The sequence below is a fragment of the Silurus meridionalis genome, chromosome 1 (assembly GCF_014805685.1).
Source record: "Silurus meridionalis isolate SWU-2019-XX chromosome 1, ASM1480568v1, whole genome shotgun sequence".
In the NCBI taxonomy this organism is placed as follows: Eukaryota; Metazoa; Chordata; class Actinopteri; order Siluriformes; family Siluridae; genus Silurus; species Silurus meridionalis.
The window spans coordinates 10199356-10218482 of NC_060884.1; the positions used below are offsets into that span (position 1 = coordinate 10199356).

A 19127-nucleotide genomic window follows, 5' to 3' on the forward strand; every position below is an offset into this window, starting at 1 on the left:
TTAAGATCTCTCCACAGGTGTTCAATGGGATTTAGAGCTGGACTCATTGCTGGCCACTTCAGACCTCTCCAGCACTTTGTTGCCATCCATTTCTGGGTTCTTTTTAAAGTATGTTTGGGGTCATTGTCCTGCTGGAAGACCCAAGATCTCGGACGCAAACCCAGCTTTCTGACACTGGACCCCAAAATCCTTTGGTAATCCTCAGATTTCATGATGCCTTGCACACACTCGAGGCACCCAGTGCCAGAGGCAGCAAAACAACCCCAAAACATCTTTGAACCTCCACCATATTTGACTGTAGGTACTGTGTTCTTTTTTTTGAAGGCCTCATTTTATTTTTGGTGAACAGTAGAATGATGTGCTTTACCAAAAAGCTCTATCTTGGTCTCATCTGTCCACAAGACATTTTCCAAGAAGGATTTTGGCATACTCAAGTACATTTTGGCAAACTGTAGTCTTGCTTTTTTATGTCTCAGTGTCAGCAGTGGGGTCCTCCATAGCGTTTTATTTCATTTAAATGTCGATGGATAGTTCGCACAGTTTTGGTTCTCAAGTCCTCACACAGTTCTCTTCTGCTCTTTCTGTTGTCCATGCTTAGTGTGGCACACACATTGCAAGACTAAGTGAACTTCTCTCCTTTGTATCTGCTTTCAGGTGTGATGTTTATATTGCCCACACTTGTTACTTGCCCCAGGTGCATTTAATGGAGCATCACATCCTTGAAACAATCTTATTTATCCACATTTTTTAAAGGGTGCCAACAATTTTGTCCAGCCCATTTTTGGAGTTTTGTGTGACATTATGTCAAATTTGCTTTTTTTTCTCTTGTTCCAATACACGCAAAGGGAGTAAATGTGTATAGCAAAACATGTTAACGCAATACTTTTCTGTGAGAAATACTTGATTTTCCAGAAAAATTCCAGGGGTGCCAACAATTTTGGCCATGACTATCTATATAAAAGGTCCAATAGTTGATTCACCTGAGAGCAAAAGCCAAGCTATGAGGTCAAAGAAACTACGTGCACAGCTCAGAGACTGAATTGTGGCAAATTACAGATCTGGGAAAGGCTATAAAATCATGTTAAAGAGCACAGCGCTTTCTATCATTCTTAACGGAATAAGATTAGAAAAACCAAGACTCTTCCTAGAACTGGAAATGGCTTTCAGTGTTATGTTAGTGGTTTGGCCCTCAGGTCACTTGACAGCAAGCAGTGTGAAAAACTCCAAGAGCCAAAGTAAACTTTATGTGGTCAGGGGCTGAAAGGTGAACGACACACTGAGCAACTGTTTGTAACTACTCTAGGACAGTAAGTATATTGTAACGATTCTTGGCCTGCTGGGAGAGCTTTAATGCTTTTATAAACATCGTTGTTAGCGATGCTGACTTTGCACAATCATCAGTTCAACTAGTCATTTTTAAATATATAGTCAAAAAAGTTATGAGAATAAGTATCATAGACAGTATTTTTATTTCGCAATGTATTTACAGGAGTTAATCACCAGGAATGTCCACACCATTTTACCATTCAGCTCACTACAAGATAGATTAAGGCTTCCCTTGAGCATAAACAAAAAACAGTCAGTCGACTTCTCTTGATAGATATACAAACTTCCAGCCTGCATTTAAAAAATAAATAAAAAAAATGACTTGCAGCATGTCAAAAGTGGCCTATTTAAGTAGGAAAAAAGTAGCCAGCACTGCTGGGCCAAGTCCAGCTGAGGTGCGTCACTGCCGGCATCGTTAAAACATCATGGACCAAGGCCATCTGTCATTTGGGCCTTGTTTGGCTGTTGGCAGTTCTGCCTGATGTTTTAGTTTGTAAACTTTTGTTCAATTCAAAACCGTTACAGATAATTTCATATAAGTTTTTTTTTTAAGTTAGTTAATGATGTACGTCAATACAGTTCTTATGATTTATGGTGTATTAGAAAGACAAGAATGTTTCAACGTTTGAATATTTATGGTGAACCTCTAATTATTAGTCAGTCAATCACTAGCTAGGTTGAGGTAATTTAATAAACATCACCCCTCAATAACCTTACTCTTGCAGTGGACTTTAAAAAAAGCAATTACGGCTGGGACAAGTCATGCGAACCTTCTGATCTAAACTATGACGTAAAAAAAGAAATCTGAAAAGCCAGTCTGCTAGATAATGCCTCATCTTGGACTTAATAAAATAAGTATAAATGCCATCTTTTCAAACTAATAAAGATTAATTTTGTTCGGGCCAAGACAACCAGAAAGTGTCAAACAAAAGCCTCCTCAATAACATAGAACTAAATCCAAAGCTAAATCAGAATAAAAGACGTGTTCAAATTGACAATGACTCCTGCTGCATGATTAATCGCAGTGCGTTTATATGATGGCAAATGTTGCGATTTAATTAAATAAATAAGTGCATGTGTGAACACATACTTTCTCAGAACAGTTTGCAGATTTTCCACACCTCTAACAAAACAAAAAAAAAGACCAGATAGTCTCAGTGTATGGTCACGTGACTTTCCGGTATGTGCAGCGCGGAGACCAGATGAACATGGATGCTGAGCAGACCAACACTGAACTCGTACCCAAATAATTCACCTGTTATTATGGCGATATTTTAGCTTTAAGCTCACCAACGCTGAGCAGAGAGAGATAGTGTGCTAGATTTGCTCAATTAAAGTTGCTACATCATGTGGCAATATGACAAATCTGTAATAAATTTTAACTGGTTCCAAGTTGGAAGAAAGAGATGACAGGCGATGGTTCAACAGACAGAGTTTTGTTTTACCTTACATACACTTTTGCCCCGCCACTTTCCTTTTCTCATACTCACGCAGGGACACACACCCACTCGCAATAATGCACATCTTTCCTTGATGCCAATGTGTAACTTGCACGGATTGGCGCACCTGGCAATCCGCGTCTGTCTCTGTGTCTGTCTCTGTGTCTGTCTCTGTGTCTGTCTCTGTGTCTGTCTCTGTGTCTGTCTCTGTGTCTGTCTCTGTGTCTGTCTCTGTGTCTGTCTCTGTGTCTGTCTCTGTGTCTGTCTCTGTGTCTGTCTCTGTGTCTGTCACATCCGGCATACATTCTAGCCTTTTGGAACCATGAACAAGATTCCATAAAAAAGGTTACACACATTTAATAATAATGATTGCAAAATTGCCTGTATTCAAGTATGTAAATAAATATACTGTATCTTAAACTTTAGCAGGAAAAACAGGTAAATGATTGAAATGGGCTGAGGGCAGTGGCAGGGTGTTCCCTGTTTGTTTCTATTAAATGTTTCAAATATTTATTTATTTATTTTTAAATAATGTTTTATTTAATTAAGCTGTACCTTGGAGAATTTTTTTTACATTAATGCAAATGTCATTTTGTAAAAAAAATATGAATTTTAATAAAATAAAATCTGTGTGCAATTTCCATGATAACTAATCAAGTGAACTCATTAAACCATTTATTATATCGCAATCACATATCATAATTTTGACCACATTTTGGAGGCCATTTTTCCTCCAAGTCTTAATAGCCCCTAATAAAGATAATATTTTTGGTTTGATGCCATTTTTCTATGACATGTCATAATATATATAAAATACACTATATTGCCATAAATATTGGGCCATCTGGTAAAAAGTATGGTATATGACTTTTGAGGCCACTCAAAATCTTCCTCTTCAAAGCATGTAAACCAGATCTTCAAGAAACTTACTTTGTGCACATTGCAATGCTGGAACAGGTTTGGGTTTCCAAGTTCGAATGAATGCAACATTTTATTATAGCACATCTAAAGATGTCCTGTACAATTGAGTGCATTCAGCTTTGTGGTAACAGTTTGGAAAACAACCGCATATGGCAGGAAAAGTCAGGTGACCCAATACTTTTGGCAATATAGTGTGTATGTATGTGTGAGTGTGTAATTATATACTGTGATGAAAATAAGTATTTGAACACCCTGCTATTTTGCAAGTTCTCCCACTTAGAAATCATGGAGGGGTCTGAAATTGTCATCGTAGGTGCATGTCCACTGTGAGAGACAATCTAAAAAAAAAAAAAAATCCAGAAATCACAATGTATGATTTTTTTTTAACTATTTATTTGTATGATACAGCTGCAAAAAAGTATTTGAACACATGAGAAAGTCAATGTTAATATTTGGTACAGTAGCCTTTGTTTGCAATTACAGAGGTCAAACGTTTCCTGTAGTTTTTCACCAGGTTTGCACACACTGCAGGAGGGATTTTGGCCCACTCCTCCACACAGATCTTCTCCAGATCAGTCAGGTTTTTGGCCTGTCGCTGAGAAACACGGAGTTTGAGCTCCCTCCAAAGATTCTCTATTGGGTTTAGGTCTGGAGACTGGCTAGGCCACGCCAGAACCTTGATATGCTTCTTACAGAGCCACTTCTTGGTTATCCTGGCTGTGTGCTTCAGGTCATTGTTATGTTGGAAGACCCAGCTTCAATGCTCTAACTGAGAGAAGGAGTTTGTTCCCCAAAATCTCGCAATACATGGCCCCGGTCATCCTTTCCTTAATACAGTGCAGTCGCCCTGTCCCATGTGCAGAAAAACAACCCCAAAGCATGATGCTACCACCCCCATGCTTCACAGTAGGGATAGTGTTCTTGGGATGGTACTCATCATTCTTCTTCCTCCAAACACGTTTAGTGGAATTATGACCCAAAAGTTCTATTTTGGTCTCATCTGACCACGTGACTTTCTCCCATGACTCCTCTGGATCATCCAAATGGTCATTAGCAAACTTAAGACGTGCCTGGACATGTGCTGGTTAAAGCAGGGGAACCTTCCATGCCATGCATGATTTCAAACCATGACGTCTTAGTGTATTACCAACAGTAACCTTGGAAACGGTGGTCCCAGCTCTTTTCAGCTCCTCCCGTGTAGTTCTGGGCTGATTTCTCACCTTCCTTAGGATCATTGAGACCCCACGAGGTGAGATCTTGCATTAACCCCAGTCCGAGGAAGATTGACAGTCATGTTTAGCTTCTTCCATTTTCTAACGATTGCTCCAACAGTGGACCTTTTTTCACCAAGCTGCTTGGCAATTTCCCCGTAGCCCTTTCCAGCCTTGTGGAGGTGTACAATTTTGTCTCTAGGGTCTTTGGACAGCTCTTTGGTCTTGGCCATGTTAGTAGTTGGATTCTTACTGATTGTATGGGGTGGACAGGTGTCTTTATGTAGCTAACGACCTCAAACAGGTGCATCTAATTTAGGATAATAAATGTAGTGGAGGTGGACATTTTAAAGGCAGACTAACAGGTCTTTGAGGGTCAGAATTCTAGCTGATAGACAGGTGTTTAAATACTTATTTGCAGCTGTATCATACAAATAATTAGTTTAAAAATCATATATTGTGATTTCTGGTTTTTCTTTTTTTAGAATATGTCTCTCACAGTGGACATGCACCTACGATGACAATTTCAGACCCCTCCATGATTTCTAAGTGGGAGAACTTGCAAAATAGCAGAGTGTTCAAATACTTATTTTCCTCACTGTATAATTATAACTCAATCACTGTATGGTACGGAGTCTCCAATGTGTGTGAACGTAAAGTCCTGCAAAGGCTGGTCAAAATTGCAGAAAAAAAGAATCACTGGCAGCCGACTACCTGCCACTGAGCACCTTCACCACAGCAGATCTCCACACAAGTCTTCACTGCTATAGCCGTTATATTAATTCACTGTACATATATTTACACACGCATTTTATATTATAGATGGATGGATATACCATAATTTCCGGACTATAAAGCGCACCCTTATATAAGCCGAACATTGAATTTGACAAATATTTCTATTTTTAACATAAATAAGCCGCACCTGTCTATAAACCGCAGTCTACACTAATGTACTTTACACAGGCTTTAACGAAAGACACGTTACACACGGTGTAAGGGGTGAAATATGTTGCGCTTCTATTAGGAGCATAGCGGTATTTTGGGAATAGCATGCACTGCATTCTTCCGGTATTACTGCGTGTGTGTGTGTGCGTGTGAGACTGAGGATTATGTCCTTATTATTTTCTGATGCTCATTTCTAAGTTTCTTTGACTAACCCATTACGCTGTTGCCAAGAAAAATAAAAAAGCACGAGTTTTGGAAACCTGTCTGTGCTTATATGATTTCTGTTGCAACTGGAGTTAGTGAGCTCTCCCTTCACCCAGACTCAACGCGTTAGAACGGCTTGTATCTAAACAGTAGCCTACCAAGTAAGTCATTGTTCACTGTCTTCCACCTTCCTTTCACAACTACAGTGGTACCTTGACCTACGAGTGCATTAATGTACGAGTTTTCCGAGGTACGAGCGGTCACTTGGTCGAGCAAGCAAAAAATTGAGGTACGAGCTCGAGACGCCGCTGCTAGATGGCGAAGTGAAGCCAGAAAGCGAAGATTGTAACAAAAATTTAGATAAGCAAAGAAGAAAAAGTAAAATTTTTAAAGTTTAGGGATACGTAGTGTACAGGCGTAATAGTAAAAAACGAGTTTTCCCTCCGCTTATCGCCTCTACACCCCCACACACACGCCCCCCACCGGCATTTTAGTTAGCTCAAGTCGTCTCATCTCCAAGGAAAATACACTGAATAAAACCTTATTATATCATTACATACTCTTTCTATTATGTTTTTATACAAGATTTGTTATTTAGAAATGTATTTTCCAATTTATTAACATGAAACATAAACGAGGTGTCATTTTGAGGTTTGGAACGGATAATGCCATTTTAAGTATTTTCAATATGGAAAACTGATTTGATGTGCAAGCAAATTGAAATATGAGCTCGTCCACGGAACGAATTAAACTCGTAGGTCAAGGTACCACTGTACTTCTCTGGGGAGTTTATCTTTTGTCATCGTCGTGCGCCACCGGTGGAAGTTTTTCTCCCGAAGCCATGCAGTTCAGAACACAGGTAAGGTGCGTTTTTTCGTTTCCGTTCGGAGATTTCATTGGTCTAATGTTATGGGGTTCAGTTTTTTGGCTTGAAGTTTGTGAAACCGGTAAAAACCCAGGAAAAATTCAATCTTCGTTGGTTTAAGCTGCGGGGTTCAAAATGTGGAAAGAAAGTAGCGGCTTATAGTCCGAAAAATATGGTGTGTGAGTATATATATATATATATTTATTTTTTTCCCTTCTGGTAGATGCTATACTGCATTTAGTTGCTGTGTACCTGTACTATGCAATAAAGTTTTCTATCTATCTATCCATCCATCCATCCATCCATCCATCCATCCATCCATCCATCCATCCATCTAGTATGCACTCCAGTATATTGCACTTCATTTGGCATTCAGCACAGAAATAATTTACAGACTCATGATCTACATACACATTCTAAAGAAGCTGAGCAGGAATGTTTCATGCGAAATAATTACATACACACTTGCAAATCGCAAGGCTACAAAATCCCCCTGTTACAAAACTACCCTTCCAAAAAAAAAAAAGATTATAATGCCTCCATTCTGGGAAGTGTCCCACTGGTTCCCAATCAATGTTCCAGTTCATCCCAATGGTATTCAGTAGGGAAGGAGTTCGGTGCTCTTTGCAGGTCCCTCAAGTTATTTAGCGCCAACATCTTAGCAAAACATGTTCATAGAGATTCTTTTGTGCACATTGGCATTGTCATGAAGGAACATGTTTGTCTTTATCAGTTCCAGAAAAGAGAAATTGTAATGATACTAATTTGTGAGTACATTTAAAGCAACAGTTTGGAAGAGAAGCGCATGTGAAAGTGAGTGTGAATGTTTTTTTTACATACTTTCACCCAAATAGTGTACATGAATTCCAGTCTCTGTGACCAAGCAGGCATTCCTGGGGCTGATGAAGTAACTAATTTATTTAATGGATTTTCTGTAAACATCTAAGCTTTATTCAGATAAACAAAAACAAACAAAAGCAATAATGTTTAGTCACCTCGTGTGTGCTGTGAAGAGTTCGGCATTGTGTCCGAGTATGCAGTACTGCTCCTGTGCAACGACAAGACACCAAAGCTTTGGCAAAATCCTGTTCAGTGGCCTGAAAAGAAAGAAAAGTAGTGTCATTAAAAGATGCTTTATAGTTTGCTTACATGTAACCATTTTACCTTCTTTTATCATGTAAAATGGTTACATTTGAGCAAACATTAAAGCAAAGGTCTACAAAATGTACCATATTTTAAACAAAGAAATAAAACTAAAAGTGCCACATTTAAGCAGTTTGACTTTTTGAATTTTTTGAAGGCTACTGAATCACATTATTAACAATCACAAATCTACATTTCTAAATAATGTTATGCAAAAAGAAAAAGTGATAAAAAGAAGCGAATGTGAGCAGTACAATATGACATTAAAAGAAAAAAATTATGCACACTGCCTGGAAATTATATATTATATAGGATCATTTATTAAACATTATATGCAGAGCTCAGAGACAAGATTGTTGCAAGGCACAGATTTGGGGAAGGCTACAAAAAAATTGCTGCTGCACTGAAGATTCCGAGGAGAATCTTGGAAAAAAAACTGACACAAATCAGGACTCTTCCCAGAGCTGCTCACCCAGCCAAACTGAGCAATCGAGGGCGATGGTAAGTAAGAGAGGTGACCAAGAACCCAATGGTCACTCTGACTGAGCTTCAGAGATCCTGTGTGGAGATGGTACAAAGTTCCAGAAGGACAATCACCACTGCAGCCCTCCACCGATCCGAACTCACGGAAGCCTGCTTAAAGTTTGCCAACAGGCACTTGCTGGACTCTCAGACTGTATGGAACAAGAGTCTCTGCTCTGATTGAACCAACATTGATCTACATTTTATTTTTGTATAAACTATGTAATATTTGATATTTAAAAAAAATTTTATACCAAGAAAATTAACATTGTGGATTTTAGTACGAAGCAGCTTTGGATTATACTGTATGAATTATGAGGTTGTAATCATGATGTTGAAGGACTCACTGTTTTTGGAAGCAGCTGATATGAGGATGCTTTGAGGATGGATTTGGACTGTAGTTAATGTCAACAGTCTGCTACACTGACTCAGGACTACAGTTTGCATCTGATCATCACTGCACACCTAAATATTTTTTATCTGTAATAAACGGACATTCGGTGCAACCCAGATGAGGATGGGTTCCCTCTTGAGTCTGGTTCCTCTCAAGGTTTCATCCTAATGCCATCTCGGGGAGTTTTTCCTTGCCACAGGCTTCCTCATCAGGGACAACCTTACACTTATGAAGAACATCTTATTCATTTTTATCACCACATTATCTGTGTAAAGATGCTTTGGGACAATGTTCATTGTTGAAAGCTCTATACAAATAAAAATTAAATTGATATGGGCATTAGGAATACCATCAGGCTCAAAAGGTTGAATTAACAACAACCTGACTGCAACAATGTTTAAAAAAATAAATAAATAAATAAATAAATAATAATAATAATAATAATAACATTTTAGGTTAAGGTCTGACTATTGCACTTGACCAGTCATACATCAGTGACTGGAATATTATTACTAAATATTACTTCAAAAAAACAGGACATCAATTAAGATTAATGCATTACATCACGTTTATTATTATTAAATGTCACATAAACAAGAGAGAATTAAAAGAGTCGCCCTAAATCTGCCAGAAGAAAATAAAGAAAAATATAATCAGTACTTTTACAACACAAAGATTTTTTTCGTTTCAAGAGGTTTATATATATTGTATATTTTAAACTCATTTATATAAGAAATTTGGGTTGTGTGTTTGTATGAGGTGAGGTCTGGCCAAAGTTTATTAACAAAAGAATCCCTAATATAGCTGTATCTGAGGTTAGAACTATTATGAAGCTCATGCTTGCCCATTAATCACCTTCATCGCGAACAGTCGCCGGAGTTTAAGGGCAAAACTATACGCGCTAATAGGAACTCCATTGACACCGTGCATTTTAGCTCGTAGCTAAAGGACTAATGAATTACCTTTCCGAAGACAGTCCTACTGCAAAGAGACGAGCTTAATAACTGCCTTAAGCCATGCTGCAACGGGCGCCGAAACATGATTCAGCTATACACTATATTGCAACTTTAGAGCAGCAAGGAGCAGGGTTTGTTTTCTGCTAACTGCCTCCACGTTGTATAACAACGCTCTCCTCCCGCCCACTTTCCCAGCAATGTCAAGGAGATGTTCTGCCGTCAAACAGGCTCGGCTAGAAAACGAGACGGTGTTTAAGCGTTCTGGTGCGCAGCCTCGCTACTGACTGCACGTGGGTATAATTTATTATCATTTAAGCCGGGGAAATAAATCATTTAGTTTGTCTACGGTTAAAGCTTATACAGTATAAAAATATAAGAATGCTTTATTTGAATAACAATGTATAACACCTCTACAAAAACAATCAGACAAACAAAAGCTTACCTTATGTGTATCCGTTGATTCCATAAGCAGTCTTCTTCTAATCATCCCTTATAAAAAAGAAAGAACTATGACTTACTAAGTCTTGGCCACACATTAGTATGGTTTATTTAGATGATTGGTGTCGCCAGTGGGGCGCCATACTGTTTACTGCTCTCTACACGTTGTAATTGCTGCTCTAATATATGCTCTAAATCTTTTTTCTTTTATCCTCATGACATAAAACAACTTTTCGTTTTGAAACAAAAAACACTTCGAAGCAGAATTTCAGTTTTCTTTCTCTGACATTTACTCATAGATAAAGCTATAGGAACTGATTGTCAGAACAGAAAGTTAAATTAAGTAAATAACATATTTGCTTGCATATCCCTTGTTTGCAATAACACCAAACTGCATCGTTCGCCGTTTAATTTTCACAGCTCTTTTGTATTTTCACAAATTCTTTTAATTTTTGTTTATTTTGGAGGGGTTTGTCCCCTCACTCTCCTCTTCAGGAAGTAAAATACATGCTCAGCTTGGTTAACGTATGATGAGTGACTTGGCTGTTCTTAAAACTTCTACTGTTTTCTCTGATGAAGTTCTGTCCTGTGTTTCGGTTCATTGTCTTGTTCAATCTCTGGTTGTTAATAGTACACCAGTAATTCCTACCTTTTTCAGGACCCTTCAGAATGTTTGAAATTCCAAAAGGCTATGCCTAATGCTTGTGCAATTGGTCTGATCGAGCAATTGTCCCTCTTTCCACAGCTTTAACCTGGTTTGCTTTTCTCACATAGATAGAGAAGTCTTATTGGTTAAGATTTTTTTAACAAGAGTTGTAGCCATTACAGAATAAACCCAGGGCTCTAACTGAGAGTAAACATTTAAAACTATAAATTTTTATGAGTCAATCTAACAGGGCACAACTGGGCAAAAAAAACCCAAAAAAACACCCATCCTTTAAATGTTCCAAAATTTTTTGTGTTTTTTTGTTTGAAAATTGGTGCATTCAAACAAAATAGGCCAGGTTGATCTTAATTATCAGGAGATTTGATCAAAACACGTTTTTAGAGTGAAGCAAAAACAATTGAATTGACCTTGTCTTTGCAGAACTTTTGAGGTTAACATGCAAACCTGATTCCAAAATAGTTGGGACAATGTACAAATTGTGAATAAAAAAGGAATGCAATAATTTACAAATCTCATAAACATATATTTTATTCACAATAGAATATTGATAACATATCAAATGTTGAAAGTGAGACATTTTGAAATGTCATGCCAAATATTGGTTCACTTTGGATTTCATGAGAGCTACACATTCCAAAAAAGTTGGGACAGGTAGCAATAAGAGGCCGGAAAAGTTAAATGTACATATAAGGAACAGCTGGAGGACCCATTTGCAACTTATAAGGTCAATTAGCAACATGATTGGGTATAAAAAGAGCCTCTCAGCGTGGCAGTGTCTCTCAGAAGTCAAGATGGGCAGAGGATCACCAATTCCCCCAATGCTGCGGCGAAAAATAGTGTAGCAATATCAGAAAGGAGTTTCTCAGAGAAAAATTGCAAAGAGTTTAAAGTTATCATCATCTACAGCAGCAGTCCCCAACCTTTTTTGCACCACGGACCGGTCAGACAATATTTTCATGGACGGTGGGGTTATAAATACAACAAATTAAAAAGATACGACCATACAAACTGATATTTTCTAAATCTAATAATAAACTTGAATCCACTGTGTTGTTTGTTCATTTTGCTCGCTTGGGGGTTTGAATTTATCGGTAATGTATTATGTGTTAGCGGCCGGAGCCCCTTTGAGACGGTAGCAGACGAAGGTAAGACATGTGACCGAGGCATCATGACATGCATCAAGAGTGAGTCATAGACAGATGTGGCGGAGAGAATCCAGTAATATTCCAAAATAAAACCTTTCAGAATCAGATAATAAATAAAACGGAAATAATGTAAGTTATGTATTCTTTTTGTGCGGCCCGGTAACAATTTTCCAACATGACAATGCCAGACCACATACTGCATCAATTACAACATCATGGCTGCGTAGAAAAAGGATCCTGGTACTGAAATGGCCAGCCTGCAGCCCAGATCTTTCACCCATAGAAAACATTTGGTGCATCATAAAGAGGAAGATGCGACAAAGAAGACCTAAGGCAGTTGAGCAACTAGAAGCCTGTTTTAGACAAAAATGGGACAACAATCCTATTCCTAAATTTGAGCAACTAGTCTCCTCAGTCCCCAGACGTTTGCAGACTGTTATAAAAAGAAGAGGGGATGCCACACAATGGTAAACATGGCCTTGTCCCAACTTTTTTGAGATGTGTTGATGCCATGAAATTTAAAATCAACTTATTTTTTCCCTTAAAATGATACTATTTTCTCAGTTTAAACATTTTATATGTCATCTATGTTGTATTCTGAATAAAATATTGAAAATTGAAACTTCCACATCATTGGATTCTGTTTTTATTCACAATTTGTTTAGTGTCCCAACTTTTTTGGAATCGGGTTTGTACTTAGGGTATGCTATGTTGACATTTTAAGCACTTCTCATATGGTCCACTGTAACTGAATATAGATTGAGCTTTATAAGATGTGTAAGAAAGAAATGATACAATCTAAAAAGGTTCTACTCATCCAAAGTCGCAATTATAGGCACAAGTCTGAGTAAAAGGTTAATGGTATATGTGATTTCACAGCTCCCAGGTAATTGAGTAAACAAAGGCATGCATCATTGCATTAACAAATTGTTCAAAGGTATCCAGGCATTGGGCCGTGCATCCAAAAATCACAAAATAAGTAATGCCCATTATGCATGAAATATTAAGAAAATAATACATGTCACCATCTCACTAAAGCACATGCATTGAAGGCATAAAAACAGTCAAGGACTTTGAAGTTGGGATGTTTTCACAGCAGGGACTAGGTGAGGTAATGTTTTTGGTTTTCTGTGCACAAAAGACTGTTTATGGTAGGTGAGAGTCTCTTCCTTAGTACTGTGCGAATTTAACTGCCACAAGTCCCCCAGTTTTCATGTTTCAAATCCAGGAAGGAGAATGTCACTCTTATTGCCAATGAAATATTTGTCTAGCTTTCACTGCTGCTTCATTATGTGCAGAGGAAACATTGAGGAAATGGGAGGGGAGCAGGAAAGCATGTGGCTAGAATTATGGCTCGTTTTGTGGGGTACGGTCCAAGGTCTTGGAGAAATGGTCATTCAGAGACTCCATAGAGAATGATTTTTAGTGAAAAGAATGCAGTTAAGGGAAATTTGTGAACGTTTTTGGGTGTTATTGCACCACAACAGGTACTGTTATACCAATAAAAAAAAAAAACGATGTCAGCTCTGCAAGTAAAAAATTGCAGAGCAAAATCTAGCCAGATGGACATGAACAGGTTATTTTAGTGCCCCTTACAGCAGTATATGTACCTGAAAATCCTTTCAATGTGTTGTGAATGCTGAATAATTTTTTTTTTTCTTTTCAAGGCGTGAGTTATAAAAGTTTACATTTACGTCAATCCTATGTCCAAATAAACATACAATGGGCATAATTTTAGAATCCCATGTGTATATATGTGAATATGTGGAGGAAGTATTCGGAGGAGGCAAAATTTCCCCAAAGCTGCATGCTTTTTTTCTTTTTCTTTCGGCTGCTCCCTTTTTGGGGTCACCACAGCAGTGCTCTGTCTTTATACCACCCTGTCCTGTATATTTGCCTTTTTTAAATCAACCACCTGCATGTCTTCCCTCACCATATCCAAAAATCTCCTCCTTGTCCTTCCTCTTTTCCTCCCACCTGGCAGATCAATCCTTAGCAGTCTTCTCCCTATATACTCCATGTCCCTGCTGTGCACATTACCAAACAATCTTAATCTGGCCTTTCTTAACTTGTTCCAAAATGTCCTACCTGTGCAGATCCTCTAATAAACTCATTTCTAATCCTGTCCATCCTCGTCACTTCCAATGAAAATCAAGGCAATATCAACTCTGCCACCTCCAGCTCCTCCTCCTGTCTTTTACTCAAAGCCACTGTCTCCAAACCATACAACATTGCAGGTCTCACCACAGCCCTATAAACTTTCCTGTTCACTCTTGCAGATACCCTTCTATGACAAATCACTCCTGCCACTCTTCTCCACCCACTCCACCCTGCCTGCACTCTTTCCTCTACTTCTCTAACACACTATCCATTACTTTACACTATTGACCTTAGGTACCTTAACTCCTCCACATTCTCCACCTTTTTTCCCTGCAAATGCACCACTTCTCTGCCCTCCCTCTCATTCACACACCTGAACTCTGTCTTACTCCTACTGACCTTCCTTCCCCTTCTCTCCAGCGCATATACCTCCACTTCTCCAGGCTCTTCTGAACCTGCTCCCTACTCTCACCACAAATCACAATATTGTCTGCAACATCATAGTCCATGGGGACTCCTGTCTGACCTCGTCTATCAACCTGTCTATTACCGCTGAAAAGAGGAAAGGGCTCAGAGCCAATCCTTGATGCAATCCCACCTCCACCCTGAACCAGTCGGTCATTCCTACTGCAGACTTCACTGCTGTCACACTGTCCTAATGCATGTCCTGCACCACCCCTTATATACTTTTCTGCCACTGGCTCACTTAAATTTTTTCAGAAGTGCTTTTTTACACATTAAAAAACTCCTTTGCAACTCAAATGGAGTTGTCACTACCTAACATTTCACTGAAAGTTCATGCTCTAATTGTGTGTGTGTTTGTGTGTTACAAAGGCCACCTTCTATGCCATTCTCTCTCATAGCAGTCACTGAAAGTACAAAAGCACATTGTCTTTCAAAAACACCTAGTCTTATAGCATTTAAGAGAGACACGGGCATGTTTCTTTTGTTTATATGCAACAAACTAAGCAATTTAATGGTACGAAAATTTGACCAAACAAATATATAAATGTACAAATGTAAAATTTTATTTTCATTGAAAAAGTCTCCCTTAGAATGAACATCAACTCTTGGCATCAGTACAGTTTGGTTTTTCAAACATTCACCTGAAATAATTTGCCATGCATTTTTTGCTAGTTGGAAATTTTCTCCTGTCCTTGAGTTTATCCCAGAGCAGTTCAGTAGGCTTTAGGTCAGATAACTGGGCAGGCCATTCCATTAGAGATAACACTTGTTGTATCGTAAAGTTTGTTCAAATTAAATGCAGTCCAGATAGAATTGAGTGGCACTGGCATAGAATGTGAAGAATGAAATCCATATAGGTTAAGTATGGATTAACTCTCCAATTTTCCTTGCTCTTGATGTTTTACACCCACAGTTAAATATGGAGGTGGAATCTTAAATTTTTGGGGTTGTTCTCTCCAAGAGCAGGGAAGACTGGAGAGTTAATCCATACTTAACCTTTATGGATTCCATTCTATCCATTCTATACCTGGAAAGAAGATGCTACCAAGATGCAGTGAAAGGAAGATGCTACCAGACTGCCTTCTCCTGGTCTTTATCTTAAGTAAGATCTTCTGTTGGAGCAACAGTGTTATACATGGGCTCATCCAAGGGAACTTTCCTCCACTTATTCACTGCTGTTCATATCTTGTGTGTTTTTGCCTTACCCATCTTGTTAGTTGTATATAAAAATACAAACCTACATGTGTCTCAAAAATGATAACAATAGTGAGGGTTGCCAGGTTTGCCAACAAGTTTCCTGCTTGTATGACAGCCCAACTAGGACAAAAAGGATTTAAACCACCCCACCACAATCTTCAAATTTTAAATAAAGAATCTTATTTTTAATTGCAGACGATGTAAGTGTAAGTGCATTCCAGGAACAAAAGAAAGAAGCTAGGAAACCAACAAAAACAAAAAATCTAACACCTGTTTTACATTTAAACCAAAATATGTAAAACTAATACAAAAACTTAAATGTTAGTGTGTTGACAGCAATAAGTTATTGTCAGAACATTAAAAACTGAATTTTAACACATAACATGTTGCACCAACATAAAACAATTGTGGAAATAAGGAATCCTTCACCATATTAGTCTAATTTTGAAGATGTTTAATCCCTAGTCTCTGTTTTACTGGTACATGGTTTAACTGGTACAAATGGGTTAATGTCTGGTGGTTGACTTGGCAAGTCTGAAACCTTCCACTGTTCCTCTATGAAGTCCTGTTTTGTGTTGGAAGTTTAACTTGCTGCATAGTGATGCAGCCCTCTGTAAATCGTCAGACGAAATGCTTCTTTAAACTGTGGAATTAATTCTGCTGATTCCACTATGAGTTACACCATTAATAAAGGTTAGTGAGCCCCGTTCCAAAAGTAGCTATGCAAACCCAAGCCATGCCACTACCTCTATGGTACTTGATTGATGAGCTAATATGTTCAAACATTATAAGCAAATCCTTTCTTCCTCTACAATTCAGCCTTTTCATACAGTGAGGTTAATATTTAGCTTGAGTGACTTATCATAGAATTTCTTTGAAAATTTCAGTCTGGCTTTCCAGTTTGTGCTGCTAAATAGTGTTTTGCATTTTGTGGTTGGTTATTTTTCTGTTGTTGGTGTCTTTATGAAATGGTAGATTGGTATACCTTCACCTTGTGGTGATGTCACTGACTACCGTTTTTTCTTTTTTTTCTACATTATGTTTATTCAACTTCTTTATTCAACTGCTGTTCCATGACTGGTTGTTAGAACATACAGTAAGTAGATCTTTTTTCCTGACAATCCAACTTGTTCTCTTGGTTTCACCCAATTCTTGTGCAATGGCTCTGATTAATTTTTCCAGTTTTGTCAGTTTCAAAATAGCTTGCAATTAGATAGCTGCTCTGTCTAATGCCAGATATATATTGTAAGTTTTTAGGCTGTCCCTGACAAAAGTTGTCCAACATGAACAAATTGTGGCAATTTCTTTGGTCCTGGCTTGTGAATATTGGTCCTACACCGACAGAGGTTAGATCGGCATTATCAACATTTTTAAACATTTTCTGGCAGTGTCAGAAATATTATCAATATTACCAGCTGACAGCGTTTTTATTGCTACTTCCTTCTTCTTTCGGCTTCTACCATTAGGGGTCGCCACAGTGGATCATCCGTCTCCACCCCCCTGTCCTCTACATCTGAGTCTTTCAACCCAACTACCTGCATGCCTTCCCTCACCTCATCCATAAACCGCCTCCTTGGCCTACCTCTTTTTGTCCTTTCTGCCGGCTCCATCCTCAGCATTCTCCTACGGATATACCCCATGTCCCTCCTCTGCACATGTCCAAACCATCTCAATCTTTCCTCCCTCACCTTGTCTGAAAAAACGCATTACATAATCTGTCCCTTTAATAAACTTATTTCTAATCCGGTCCATCCTCATCACTCCAAACAAAAACCTCAACATCTTCAGCTCTGCTGCCTCCAGCTGCACATCCTGTCTTTTAGTTAATGCCACTGTCTCTCAGCCACAGTCCCATCAACTTTCCTGTTCACTCTTGCAGATGTGCTCTTCCTTACTTCTTTCACAAATCACTCCTGCCACTCTTCTCCACCCACACCGTCCTGCCTGCAATCTTTTCTTCACTTCTCTAACACACTCTCCTTGAGTGTTTAAAGGCTCTGGCATGGAAGAGCTGGTGCTGGATCTGTGATGATCACAAATGTTGAGCTATTTTATGAGTTGCTCAGTAGCTCCTAGTTTTATAACCAAAAAGTCTGTATAAGACTGTAGAAAGAACATTACTTATAATCTTATACTCCAGTGCTCATGTTAGTTCTCTCTCTCCAGTGTTCTGTATTGTTGAAAGATTTATGATCAAACTCTTGATGTCACCCAAATGAGGATGGGTTCCCCTTTTGAGTCTGGTGCCTCTCAAGGTTTCTTCCTCATGACATCTAAGGGAGTTTTTCCTTGCCACAGTCGCCACGGCTTGCTCATCAGGGATAAATGCACACCATTCACCTTTACTGGTGATTTGTGTAAAGCTGCTTTGAGACAATATCTGTTGTGGAAAGCGCTATAGAAATAAACTTGACTTGACTTGACTCTTCATTACTTTGCACTGTTGACCCCAGATACCTGAACTCCTCCACCTTCTCCACCTCTTCTCCCTGCAACTGCACCACCCCACTGCCCTCCCTCTCATTCACACCCATGTACTCTGTCTTACCCCTCTGACCTCGTCCGTCAACCTGTCCATCAACAATGCAAACAGAAAAGGGCTCAGAGCCAATCTTTGATGCAGTCCAACCTACACCTTGAACCAGTCTGTCATTCCTACTGCACACTTCACCGCTGCCATACTGTCCTCATACATGTCCTGCACCACCCTCACACACTTCTCTGACACATCTGACTTCCTCATACAATACGACAATTCCTCTCTCTGCACCCTGTCATACACTTTCTCTAAATCCACAAACACAAAATGCAACTCCTTCTGACCTTCTCTAAACTTCTCCATCAACATTCTCAAAGCAAGTAATGCGTCTGTTGTGCTCTTCCTCTGCATGAAACCATATTGTTGCTCACAGATGGTCACCTCTTCTTTCAGCCTGGCTTCCACTACTCTTTCCTATAACTTCATGGTGTGACTGATCAACTTTATTCTTCTCCATTCCTCAGACATCCCCTCACCTTTTACAATCTTGTTGAACAACCTGGTTAAAAACTCCACTGCCATCTCTCCTAAACATCTCCATGCTTCTACCGGTATGTCATCTGGTACAACCGACTTTCCAGTCTTCATCCTCTTAATCACTGCTCTCACTTCCTCCTTACTTATCCTATCCACTTCCTGCTTCACCA

The 19127-nt window shown here is 38.8% G+C and overlaps 1 protein-coding gene across 3 annotated transcripts in view; it reads right to left on the reverse strand.

Moving 5' to 3' along the window:
• Positions 1-11105, reverse strand: part of LOC124385773 (ubiquinol-cytochrome-c reductase complex assembly factor 1) — a 29361-nt gene extending 18256 nt beyond the window's left edge. Inside the window, exons 1-3 of one of the 3 annotated variants that reach the window (XM_046849059.1) lie at positions 11017-11105; positions 10372-10418; positions 7910-8011 (exon numbers count right to left, since the gene is read on the reverse strand). In XM_046849059.1, the coding sequence (XP_046705015.1) occupies positions 7910-8011; positions 10372-10416 (147 nt within the window). In that variant the 5' untranslated portion in view covers positions 10417-10418; positions 11017-11105. Of the gene's footprint in view, positions 1-7909; positions 8012-9935; positions 10157-10371; positions 10513-11016 lie in introns of those variants that run through there. The other 2 variants (XM_046849070.1, XM_046849047.1) reach the window with 2 other exon arrangements.
• Positions 11106-19127: the final 8022 nt, after the last annotated feature.